The sequence below is a fragment of the Sinocyclocheilus grahami genome, unplaced genomic scaffold (assembly GCF_001515645.1).
Source record: "Sinocyclocheilus grahami isolate Dianchi unplaced genomic scaffold, SAMN03320097.WGS_v1.1 scaffold1573.1, whole genome shotgun sequence".
In the NCBI taxonomy this organism is placed as follows: Eukaryota; Metazoa; Chordata; class Actinopteri; order Cypriniformes; family Cyprinidae; genus Sinocyclocheilus; species Sinocyclocheilus grahami.
The window spans coordinates 175,967-189,103 of NW_015506752.1; the positions used below are offsets into that span (position 1 = coordinate 175,967).

At 38.0% G+C, this 13,137-nt stretch overlaps 1 protein-coding gene and 2 pseudogenes across 1 annotated transcript; all 3 read left to right on the plus strand.

Moving 5' to 3' along the window:
- Positions 1 to 300: 300 nt before the first annotated feature.
- LOC107571266 (growth/differentiation factor 10-like) lies at positions 301 to 4,578 on the plus strand. Its single transcript, XM_016257582.1, has 3 exons — positions 301 to 617; positions 1,384 to 2,255; positions 4,060 to 4,578. Exons 1-3 carry the CDS (start codon positions 371 to 373, stop codon positions 4,249 to 4,251), a joined length of 1,311 nt encoding a protein of 436 aa, XP_016113068.1. The 5' UTR covers positions 301 to 370; the 3' UTR covers positions 4,252 to 4,578.
- A 1,177-nt stretch (positions 4,579 to 5,755) lies between these two features.
- On the plus strand, positions 5,756 to 7,043 carry LOC107571267 (growth/differentiation factor 2-like; annotated as a pseudogene).
- Positions 7,044 to 12,278: 5,235 nt separating this feature from the next.
- Positions 12,279 to 13,137, plus strand: part of LOC107571259 (retinol-binding protein 3-like) — an 11,662-nt pseudogene continuing 10,803 nt past the window's right edge.

The following is a 13,137-nucleotide window of genomic DNA, read 5'->3' on the forward strand; positions in this document are numbered from 1 at the left end:
TTATGTACTGAAAAGGAAAGAGAAAACAACAAATACTTTCTTACAAAATAGTATGTGTTGGCTGCAATTTATAGCCTTTTTATTTATGCATCGCCTTCATTTAAAATGTTTTTTTGTAATTAAATAGAAACCAGACTAAGTGCGTCCCCACAGTTAGCCTAAATGGTAAAGTGTAAATAGTCCATTGCAATGAGTGAGTATATCGCAGCGCGTGCGTTCAGGAGGCTGCTGCAAGCGTCATCATCATCTGTCATCAAGTGCATGAGCACTGAGCTGAGCACCAGTCATCCTCCAGCGACACACCAGCTCCATCAGCTTTCCAGCACTCCTCTGCTTCATCTCATGTTTGCGCGGAGGATAAAGTGTGAACATGGCATCAATCTGTGCGGTGGTACGCGTTTTTCTCTATCTTAACATCGTCAAACTTTACTTTGTTAAGTCGTCAGAACTGAACGGAGATATTCCTGCAACACAGCAGTCATCCCACAGTCCTGCCCGAGACATGATGACTGTTAACATGCACAGAGTTTATGAGAAATACAGCAAGAAGCATCATCATCATCATCATCAACAACAACAGAATATAAATACAATCCGAAGCTTTAGAGGAGTCCCAGGTGAGAGAAACTAACTAAAAACCTTTACAACTCTGAGACTGCTGTTTAAAAACGATGTAAAATATAGAAATGTTTGTACGGATAAAATAATATTTCATGTTACACTGTTGTTGTTGTTTTTCACTTACAAAATGATGCATTTTTGGATCACTTTAATGATCATTTTAGTTATATTTGACAAACGACATTATATTAAAATACTATATATATATATATATTCAAATATAATATAATTCTGTTTTATGCATTCATTATGTGAGTCAATTATAATGTTTCAAACCCTTGAGTAGACCTAAAAAAAAAAGATGACCTATAATCTCGCATTACATAAATCCATAATGCTATAAATGCTATATGATAAGCATTGGTGAATGCATGTACAGAAAGCATTTTCCCATTATTTCAGTTTTAGTGGCTATATATTCAGAGCTGCTGAGTTTCCGCTGGAGGTGCGCTATTAAAACACTGAGAGGGTATTAGTGGAAACAGAAAAAAAGAAAGAAAGAGACCTTGAGAGTCGCTCACTAAACACTACCATATGTCCAGAGACTGATTCGGGAGCCGTGTTTATCTTTTTATTAAACTGCCTCGTAAACCGCAGAAAAGTGGTCGGATATTAAATCTAGAATGTGAAAAATGTGTTGTTTATGAGGATGTTGTCTGGAAGCTTTACTGGTCAATCACATGCATGGATGAGCGTGAAACCACCGCTACATTGACGAGCAGCAACTTCCTTCTCGTTCTGTTCTGTAATGTCGTATTTCAGAGATCTTCCACCGCAAGGTCGTGTTCCACTTCAACATGACCTCTATTCCCGATTCGGAGGTGATACTGGTGTCAACTCTACACTTTCTTGACCAACAAGCTCGTCAACGGCCTTGGGCCTGCCGGCGTTCCCGAGGAGCCTCATGCCGTCTCCAGCACCTTCAGTCACTTACCATCACACACCTCATCATTAAGGGAACATCGCCAAACGCTGCAGTCCCCTCGCAGCTGAGCAACATCACGTTGTCTCCTAACAGAAAGGGGCTTTGGCAGATTACGGATGTATCATCAGCTATCAAACAAGCCCATGTGAACGGCGAGCTCTCGATTACCGTTGAGTTTGACTTTGAGCATCAGAGACGTCAGGATCGCTTGTCTCCTCACAGCCTGCCGTTCATTCTTGTATACGCCGACGACGTTGCAATAACAGAGCCCAACAGTGTTGCTGTGAGTCTACAGAGATACAGTCCATCTCCTGTGCATGAGGACACCAGGACCAAAGCTCCTCCATCTTCATTAAACTCTAGAATCAGAAGGGAAGTAGATGACCTGCAGAGTAACTACCTACCTGACTTCCAATATAATGATCTTAAGAGCAGGGAGATATGGGACGGTGCCTTTTTTGTAAAAAAGCCCAAATCCTTGTCAAAAGGTCAGGAAGATCACGGAGGACTGAGAGGGCCGAGGGAGCTCAGCTTTGACGAGAAGACCATGAAAAAAGCCAGACGCAAGCAGTGGAGTGAGCCTCGGATGTGTTCGCGCCGTTACCTGAGGGTGGACTTTGCCGACATCGGTTGGAGCGAATGGATATTGGCGCCGAAAGCATTTGATGCCTACTACTGCGCAGGAGTGTGCGGATTCCCAATCCCGAAGGTCAGTGTATTTTGTGATAATTACCGGCTGACTGTACATTTTCTCTCTTAGTACACTGCTCACCAAGAGAAAATAAATATGTGGAAATTAAATATTGATTTGGGCTGCAATCATTTTAGAATTTCCCCTGTTTATTGTCTTAAAGTTTCCGCTTAGAAAAAGTCAATTGTCCAAGCAAGATGAACACTGAGTAATTAATTGACCGTTCGCAAAGAGCTTGAGTGACCAATCATAACGCTGAATCCACCATCATGTCTGACGAACAAATCAGACAGGAGAGTAGATAAACTTTGGTGGACTAAGCCTTGGTGTGCATTGCCGTCTTTCCACGGTTGAAATAAAACACATTCTGATGTTTATTCATGTTATCTCATGCATTAAGTATATATGTGAGCCTGCAGCACAAAAGCAGTGTTAAGTCGCTGGGGGATATTTGTAGCAATAGCCAACAATACATTGTATGGGTCACAATTATACATTTCTCTTTTATGCCAAAAATCATTAGGATATTAAGTAAAGATCATGTTCCATGAAGATATTTTGTAAATGTCCTACTGTAAATATATCAAAACTTCATTTTTGATTAGTAATATGCATTGCTAATAACTTCATTTGGACAACAATTTTTTTTTTTTTTGCACCCTCAGATTCCAGATTTTCAAATAGTTGTATCTCAGCCAAATATTGTCCTATCCTAACAAACCATGAATCAATGGACAGCTTATTTATTCAGATGTGATGTATAAATCTCAATTTCAAAATTATGACTGGTTTTGTGCTCCAGGGTCACATATGAAAAGATGATCAGTTCACGTGTGCTGCTTGAACTGAGGCAATACAGCGATCTGTCACGACACATTAAAGAGCCACAAAACGGTATTTATTGTTTAAATTTCTTTTTAAAAAAATGACCAAATTTGAAAGCTGAGACCTTGTTTCATAACCTGCTCTGTCTTGTCTGGCGGCATGTTGTCAGTTTCCTCTTTGCTCCGCAATGTATTTTTTATTGCATGAGAACATGATGTGAAGTGTGCCAGCGGCATGACTTGTCAGACATAGCAACAGTAACTAAGGAGGGCAGGTTTTTGCGACGGGTCAGTTACAGTAACACTGAAAATTATTTTCACTATATATCAATAAATGAGTTGCACGATGGTGCCAGCTGCACTTATGAGAGAGTATTTGGACATTTAACATGTGTAATTACACTGAATACAGCAAATAAGCTAACCCTTATGATAATTAACTATGGTTATACTGTAGTAAAAGTGTCCTAACCATGTTTTTTGGTGCATTTGATTACTATTTTTATAACCACAGTTTTACTACATATACCATGGTTAAACTATAGCAAAACCATTGTTTATGTTTAATTTTCATAAGGGAAGCTATCAGACTAATCATAAATCTGTATTTGCAATTGCAACTGGAATTGCAATTTTTTAAAGATTTTATCCAGCTGATGTATGATACAAACACTGCAGCAGAACGTTATTGTGCGTTGGCACTAATATGGTTAGTGTTAAAGTTCTCTTTATAGTGATCGTTCCTGGGTCTTAAAGGGATAGTTCACCCAAAAATGAAAATTCTGTCATTTCACCTTCATGTCGTTCCAAACCCGTAAGACCTTCGTTCATCTTCAGAACACAAATTAAGATATTTTTGATGAACTCCGAGAGCTTTCCGACCCGAGAGCTTTTCATTTTTGGGTGAACTATCCCTTTAAGAAAGGCATTCAGGCATTGTAACACTGTCTTGTTAACCGGCAACAGTTTTTCTCCAACTTTGACTTCTTTAAATGCAGGTTGTTCATCCATCCAATCACGCCACCATCCAGAGTATAGTGAGAGCCGTAGGGATCGTCCCTGGAGTCCCAGAGCCGTGCTGCGTCCCGGATAAGATGAGCTCTCTGGCTGTGCTGTTCCTGGACTCCAGCAGAAACATGGTCGTGAAGATCTATCCCAGCATGTCTGTGGAGACCTGCGCCTGTCGATAAACTAGCTAACGCACATTCATAAACACAACCTGCAAACCACAACAAACTCAGCTCAAGTTGATGTGACACAAATGAACTTTATCTCTGCAAATAAGACCTAAACACCTCAAATAATACAGGATCTTTGCACACAAACATTGTATCCTCTTTCCAATCTTTCTCTTTGAGTGAATTGTATATAAACCTTATTGTAACATATAGCAAGCAGAACTGTTTTCGTTTTGATAATGGATTTCTGTAAATAATCCCGTAACACTTTGCAATAAGGTTTCATTTGTTAACATTAGTTAATGCGTTGGACAGCATGAACTATGAGCAATATGTTTTGTCCATAAAAATACGGTTGTTCACAGTTTGTTCATGTTAGCTCATGCATTAACTAATGCAAACAGATGACTTTTAATTTTAAAATGTAGTAGTAGTAGTAAATGTAGAAATGAACAAACAAAGATTAATAAATTGTTACTTGATGTTAACTAAAGTAGTTAACTAATGTTAACAAATGAAACATTTTTGTGAAGTGTTACCATATGAACCGGAGGTTTTTATTTGATTTGTAGGCTCTTCAGCCTAGGATTTAAACACCTGGAATCTTGAATGGAAAGAAACTGCAGATTATTTTTGTGAGAAATTCAGCATAATGCTGCCATCTAGCGCTTTGTGATTTGACATGAATTTTAAAGTGTTCCCCTATGAGGCCAGACTTTGTAGATTACAACTGATAAATTGATTAGCCATATCTATAAAAAAAAAGAAAAAAAGCAATTAAATTACAGATTAATTATTGCCATAGAGTAAGTTTTAAAATAAATAACATACCAGAGCTTATGATTTGTGATACTTTATCAAAAAAGGGTTTTGTATTTAATAGCAATTACGTCAGTTGTAATTATTTATTTTTCAAACTTTATTGTTTACAGCTTTTTATGCAAACATTTCTTTACCCAGATTCTTAAACCACTGTGTGTGTGTGTGTTTTTTTTCCTGAAATCCTGGAGGACTTTTTATGAATAAAGACCTAATGAGTTGTATTAGGAATGTAGATTGTTTGCAACAACAGAGCAAAGTTCAACTCAGACCCATTAACCCTTGCACAACCAGATTCCAGCTTTTGAATTTTAGTGGGTGGTTGACTGAATAAAAATTTAAGGAAGCACTGGAATCTAAAATGTTAATATGTATCATAGCTGAGGCTGATTAGTTGAAGCATCTTAAATACACACACAGACATATGATGGAGATGCATGCCTGTAGTATGACCCAATAAGGTTTGTTAGATCTCGCTCATTAGTCTGTTCCCAAAGTGTTTAAAGAACCCTCATTAACTACAAGCTTCCTCAAGATAACAAGGCTCAAACTACGACATCAGTGTCAAAGATAAGAAAAGCTATGCTACTTTTTTGGTTTCCAAAGAGTGTGGGGCATGGGAGTGAACCTGAGGAACCCCGATTTCAAAGGATCGTCCACAAACGCACGTCAGATGTAAAACGTGCAACGAAAAGTCACCTATTCATTTAGAAACTAAACGAAGATGCAGGGTTTGCGATATTTGTTCCTCCTGATGTCCATGAATTTTGCTACTTCAGTTGGGTTTTGCGAAGGGAAATATTTAGGCAAAATCACCAGTTTAGAAGATGCAACGTTCATTCAGGCAGAAGAGCGAAACCTTGAGGAAGAGCATGACTTTAACTCCAAACTGGACAACTATTTGGATTTCACGAAGGAAGATTTTTTGAGGAAGCTGAATTTATCAGGCGTGCCGTGCCGCAAGAACACCGAAAGGTTCAGCCTCCTCAGTTCATGATCGAGCTCTATAATAAATATGCTTCCATCCCTCGGTCGGATGTCATCCGAAGCTTCATCATACAGGGTAAGTACATAAAGAAAGCTCACTCGGATCTCTGAAGCAGATGCATTAGATTCTTGTAAGACGAGGAGTCAATGTTTCTAATAACGGGACTGCATCCGAACCAAGATCATGCACTTTTTCTTCATACCAAAAATTATGGTTTTGACTTGTTCATTAAGGTTTATTAATCTCTCTTTCATGTTCTCTGCAGATGTTATTTATTCCATTAGACAGGGCAACAAAACACAACACAGACTGCTATTCAACGTTTCCATCCCAAATCATGAAGAGATCACATCAGTCCAGCTGAGGCTGTTCACTCTCTCTTCACGTCCATCAATGTTTATGATGTAGAGTACGAGCAGAGCGCAAACATTTTAAATCTTCTGGATGGGAGAGACTTCACCGAGGGCAGGAACACATGGGAGGCTTTTGACATGACCAGGAGCTGGCAGGACTCTGGACGCGAGGCCGGCGAACTCGAGGTGGAGATCGAACAAAACCGTGAATCCCTGGATGTAAGCCTGGCTTTAGAGCACAACAGCTCGGCAGTCTTAATAGTTTTGTCAGATGATCTCTGGAACAGAAAGAGAGAGTCGGTGAAAGAGGTAAAGGACATGCTTCTTCACGAGAAGGAGCGGGTATTTTTGGACGATCACGTTCCTGTAAACCAGCATCTCGGGAGAAAGAGGAAAGCGACAAACAATTACTGTCGGAGAACTTCTCTGAAGGTGAACTTCAAAGTCATCGGATGGGACAAATGGATCATGGCGCCGCCTGAGTACGATGCTTATGAGTGCAAATGCGTGTGTTATTTCCCCCTCACAGATGACATAACCCCCTCCAAACAAACTGATTACCATCAGACTGTCAAAATCCCTCATCACTTGAATTAAGATTATAATCATTTAATTTTAAAGCACAGCCACACACAAAAGCAGACTTTAGCACCTCTTCTTATTTTGAGATCATTCTGAGGTAAAATGCAGATTTAAAAATGATAAGATATGGTTTACAGGGTTTCTGCTCACACACTAAATCTTTACTTGTGACACAATTTCTGAAAGCTGACACTCAAACAGCAGAAGCACACACCAAATCTGCAAAACCATACACTAATTCTCGCTTTTGAGATGTGTTTGTGATATTTTGAATGCAGTGCTTCAAGAGATGTGAGGCATTTTGCATTTTGTGTGTGCAGTTCTTGGATTTGTGTGCAATGTTTTTAAAAAAAGAGGCAACGTTTTGAACATTTGTGTAAGCAGATGAAAAAAACTGTTATAGTTATGATACTGTTTTTGAAATCAAATCTTTGCATAGCTATGACAGGAAACACTGGGATCTAACAATGCTTTGGAAAAAACAGTTCATCTTAAAAAAATTTAAGCATATACATCAACCTAAATAGGAAATAAAACAGTTATGGAATAAGCATGTGTCCTATTCTCTCTGTGTGTGTGTGAGCATGTGTGTGTGTGTGTGTGTGTGTGTGTGTGTGTGCGTGCGAGTGTGTGTGTGTGTGTGTGTGTGTGTGTGTGTGAAACTATTCAGATGTAATCCCCTTTGTAATAAGTAACAGTAATTTAATGACACATTTTTCTCAGCAACTGTAACTAACTACAGTTACATTTATTTTGTAATTAAATTACGTGATTCCAGTACATGTAACTAGTTTCTCCCCAACACTGCCCATTATGTATGGGGGTATGTAGCAGTGCAACAGAACAATTTTGGGTTCCCCAAAGAACCTTTTAGTGAACAGTTAAAAGAACAGTTTTCTCCTTATTGTGAAGAACATTTTAATAATCAGAAGAAGCTTTTTTCGATGACATCAATGGCTCCATGAAGGACCTTTAACATCCATGGAACGCTTCCGTTGCACAAAAAGGTTTCTTCAGATTATTCAAATGTTCTTTACACTAAAAAAAAAAGGTTATTTTAAGAACTGATCACTGAAAGGTTCTTTGGGGAACCAAAAGTGGTTCTTCTATGGCTCCATGGATGCTAAAGGTTCTTCATGGACCATGAATGACTATAAACACCCTTTTTAAGAGTTAAGATTAAATTAAGAGGTTTTGGTTAAAGTCAGCTTCCCTTGCGTGATTAAAATGTTTTTGTGTTTTCATTTACAGTAATTTATGTAGACTAGGGGCGCAGCGGTAGTTCTAGGATTTGACAGCATCTGGGACATAGACCAAAACATCATGGGCGATATTCTCTCCTAAGGATTTTTGTTTTACATTTTAATACAGAAACATACTCTCCACAAGTATGCAGAAACAGATGTCAATGCTTGGCCAAGCGTGCATTGTACATACTAGCAAGAACCCTCAAGAGGGTGATAGAGTAACGGCCCCAAATGCTTGTGCCATAAAACAGGAGTTTGAAACAAATTACAGTAATAAAGGCCAGCTCATTGTGATGTGTGGTGAGTGCTGTCTGCTGGTGGAGCTTTTCAGTCAGGCAAAGCAATTCAGAGCTTTCAGATGGTGCTGACTAGAAAATGTGTACTAAATGTGACTGTTTGTAACATATATACGATGTTACGCTGCATGATCCTCAATCAATAAACAAAATCTACCCTCGTAATTTATGAGGGCACAAACGTCATAGCATTGGTACATTTTTGCTTTGTTCATTTTTACATCATATGCTTTAAAACAAAAACAGCCATTCTCTAGATCATAAACAACTCAGGGACAGATAAGTCATGCTAACTAGATAGAAACGCTGTCTCCAGCATAGAAACATTTCCTCACATCAGATGCACTGGACAAAAAGAGATTCGCATTTGATTGGCCACATGGAATCAGCAGATAGAATTGCATAAGACCCTGAGCATTAAAAGATAAAGCAAGATTAACAGTGCAGCACCAATTAGTGCTGAGTGAGTGTAGAGTTATATAATTTCATCCTGTAAAAGTGGCCAGGGCCTCTAAATTCACACTAATGCTCTGATATTTAGGCAAATGCTACAAAAGAATGGAGCAGATTTTTAAAAACAACAATGACTGTTCTGCTTTTGAATAACACACAGTTTTTGCCAAAGAGTGAATCTTTTTTTAGAAAAATAGTAATTGAATATTATACAATCAAATCCACATACAGTTACTGCACCAAATTGTCAAGGTAAGAAATCTATGTTACGGTTTAATGTAATGAGGCCAGCCAAGTGCATCGTAAGTGTTCATTAAATCGACCACAGGTAAATGTTTACCTGTGTAATAATGTCATTAGCCTGACCCAGACTTTACCTTTGAAAGCTTGACCTTATTTTCCTCATGCTGTGACGACAGGGCTGCGAGGACCACAATCCAAAGAGAATATATGTCGACTGTTTCTAATGTTTTATTGCTTAAAATGTTTTCAGCAAAACTAAAGTGGTCAACAACATTGAGACTAAATAAACGAGTTAATTGTGGAACAAAGGCTAAACTTTCCAATCAATATGCAGTACTTAAGCATTTTGTCTTACGATGCAGTTTCCTTACAAACGAACATCTTGTTTTTACACAAAAATTAAAATTTGGTCATAAGTGTCAATTTTTTTAAATTGAGATTTATACATCATCTGAAAGCTGAATAAATAAGCTTTCCATTGATGTATGGTTTGTTAGGAGAGGACAATATTTGAAAATCTGGAATCTGAGGGTGCAAAAAATCTAAATATTGAGAAAATCATCTTTAAAGTTGTTCAAATGAAGTTCTTAGCAATGCATATTACTAATCAAACATTAAGTTCTGATATATTTACGGTAGGAAATTTACAAAATATCTTCATGGAACATGATCTTTACTTAATATCCTAATGATTTTTGGCATAAAAGAAAAATCGATAATTTTGACCCATACAATGTATTGTTGGCTATTGCTACAAATATCCCCCAGCGACTTAACACTGCTTTTGTGCTGCAGGGTCACATATATCATCTGTCATCACCCTCATGTCATTACAAACCTGTATGAAACACAAATTTGAAAAAAAAGTTTCAACTGTTCATACAATTAAAGTCAATGGGGTCCAAAACATTACTGGAACCTATTGACTCTCAGGTTTTTTCTCCATTCTGTCACCGATGGAGTTTTGTTTCCTTGCCGCTGTCGCCTCTGGCTTGCTTAGTTGGGGGCACTTCATTTCCAGCGATATCGTTGACATGATTGCAAAGATATTATTTAAACTGAACTGAGCTGGATGTTGACATCACTGAATTCAATGATGAACTGTCTTTAACTGAAAAATGAGTGTTTACTATTGTCATTTTGCATTATTGACACTATTTTCCTAATTAATGCTGTTCAGTTGCTTTGTCACAATCTGTATTGTTAAAAGCGCTATATAAATAAAGGTGACTTGACTTGACTTGACTGTTTGTAACATATATACGATGTTACGCTGCATGATCCTCAATCAATAAACAAAATCTACCCTCGTAATTTATGAGGGCACAAACGTCATAGCATTGGTACATTTTTGCTTTGTTCATTTTTACATCATTTGCTTTTAAAACAAAAACAGCCATTCTCTAGATCATAAACAACTCAGGGACAGATAAGTCATGCTAACTAGATAGAAACGCTGTCTCCAGCATAGAAACATTTCCTCACATCAGATGCACTGGACAAAAAGAGATTCGCATTTGATTGGCCACGTGGAATCAGCAGATAGAATTGCATAAGACTCTGAGCATTAAAAGATAAAGCAAGATTAACAGTGCAGCACCAATTAGTGCTGAGTGACTGTGGAGTTATATAATTTCATCCTGTAAAAGTGGCCAGGGCCTCTAAATTCACACTAATGCTCTGATATTTAGGCAAATGCTACAAAAGAATGGAGCAGATTTTTAAAAACAACAATGACTGTTCTGCCTTTGAATAACACACAGTTTTTGCCAAAGAGTGAATAAATGATCTTTTTTTAGAAAAATAGTAATTGAATATTATACAATCAAATCCACATACAGTTACTGCACCAAATTGTCAAGGTAAGAAATCTATGTTACGGTTTAATGTAATGAGGCCAGCCAAGTGCATCGTAAGTGTTCATTAAATCGACCACAGGTAAATGTTTACCTGTGTAATAATGTCATTAGCCTGACCCAGACTTTACCTTTGAAAGCTTGACCTTATTTTCCTCATGCTGTGACGACAGGGCTGCGAGGACCACAATCCAAAGAGAATATATGTCGACTGTTTCTAATGTTTTATTGCTTAAAATGTTTTCAGCAAAACTAAAGTGGTCAACAACATTGAGACTAAATAAACGAGTTAATTGTGGAACAAAGGCTAAACTTTCCAATCAATATGCAGTACTTAAGCATTTTGTCTTACGATGCAGTTTCCTTACAAACGAACATCTTGTTTTTACACAAAAATTAAAATTTGGTCATAAGTGTCAATTTTTTTAAATTGAGATTTATACATCATCTGAAAGCTGAATAAATAAGCTTTCCATTGATGTATGGTTTGTTAGGAGAGGACAATATTTGAAAATCTGGAATCTGAGGGTGCAAAAAATCTAAATATTGAGAAAATCATCTTTAAAGTTGTTCAAATGAAGTTCTTAGCAATGCATATTACTAATCAAACATTAAGTTCTGATATATTTACGGTAGGAAATTTACAAAATATCTTCATGGAACATGATCTTTACTTAATATCCTAATGATTTTTGGCATAAAAGAAAAATCGATAATTTTGACCCATACAATGTATTGTTGGCTATTGCTACAAATATCCCCCAGCGACTTAACACTGCTTTTGTGCTGCAGGGTCACATATATCATCTGTCATCACCCTCATGTCATTACAAACCTGTATGAAACACAAATTTGAAAAAAAAGTTTCAACTGTTCATACAATTAAAGTCAATGGGGTCCAAAACATTACTGGAACCTATTGACTCTCATTGTGTGGATACAAAGCCATTTTTCAAAATATGTTCCATAGACATATGTACGTGAGATTTGGGTGTGAACATACCCCTTAAAGTCATGATGAAGCTGTGTATTTAGAGAGATGTTATATCCCTCCGACAATTATTGATTTTTATCTGTGATTGCATTGCTGATGCACTTCAGATGATGTGATTAAAGGTTTATTCAGAGCAAAAGCCTCTTATGTGGTTGCTGTTGTCAAAAACCTTGTAGAGAAAACAGAGTCCCATTTAACAACGGACCTCTTCACCTAATGAATGGACAAAAGAGGACAGGGACTGTAAGAGTTTTTGCCCTGATCATAGTCGCTTGGCAGGTCCTGCTCATCGATGCATCATTTCAGCCTGCACTTGTCTTGGACATGGCTAAAATTCTGCTCGAAAACTACTGCTTCCCAGGGAATCTTGGCATGCAGGAGGCAATCCAACAAGCCATAAGCAGCAGAGAGATCCTACACATCTCTGATCGGAAAACACTGGCAGCTGTAGCTGTTCAAGGTGCACTCAATGACCCCAGACTGACCGTGTTTTACGAGCCTAATTATATTCCGATCACGCCACCTGCACTTCAGTCGCTGCCCACGGAACAGCTGATGCGGCTAATCAGGAATATTGTTAAACTGGAGCTGAAGGATAACAACATTGGTTACCTGAGGATTGACCGTATTATAGGTCAGGAGACTGCAGCCAAATTGGGACGCCTCCTTCAAGAGAACATCTGGAAGAAGGTTGCCCATACATCAGAGATGATCTTTGATTTGCGTTTTAGGACAACAGGCAAGATCTCCGGTGTGCCATACATAGTTTCATAGTTTTCTGACTCTGAACCACTTTTGCACATAGACACAATCTATGAACGACCCACCAACACAACAAAGGAGCTATGGACAATGCCGAATCTCCTGGGTGAACGATACGGGAAGAGAAAAGAGCTGATCGTTTTAATCAGCAAGTGCACCACGGGCGCAACAGAAGCTGTTGCCTACATCTTAAAGGGGTCCTATTATGTTTTTTCACTTTTTCAGCTTTAGTTAGTCTGTAATGTTGCTGTTTGAGCATAAAAAAGATCTGCAAAGTTACAAAGCTCAAAGTCCACTTCAAAAGG

Excerpts from the sequence above, each read along its gene's own strand:
- LOC107571266 (XM_016257582.1), top strand. The coding sequence starts at position 371 with ATGGCATCAATCTGTGCGGTGGTACGCGTTTTTCTCTATCTTAACATC. Across the intron at positions 618-1,383 it reads AAGCTTTAGAGGAGTCCCAG|AGATCTTCCACCGCAAGGTC; the intron begins GTGAGAGAAACT and ends GTCGTATTTCAG. Across the intron at positions 2,256-4,059 it reads GCGGATTCCCAATCCCGAAG|GTTGTTCATCCATCCAATCA; the intron begins GTCAGTGTATTT and ends CTTTAAATGCAG.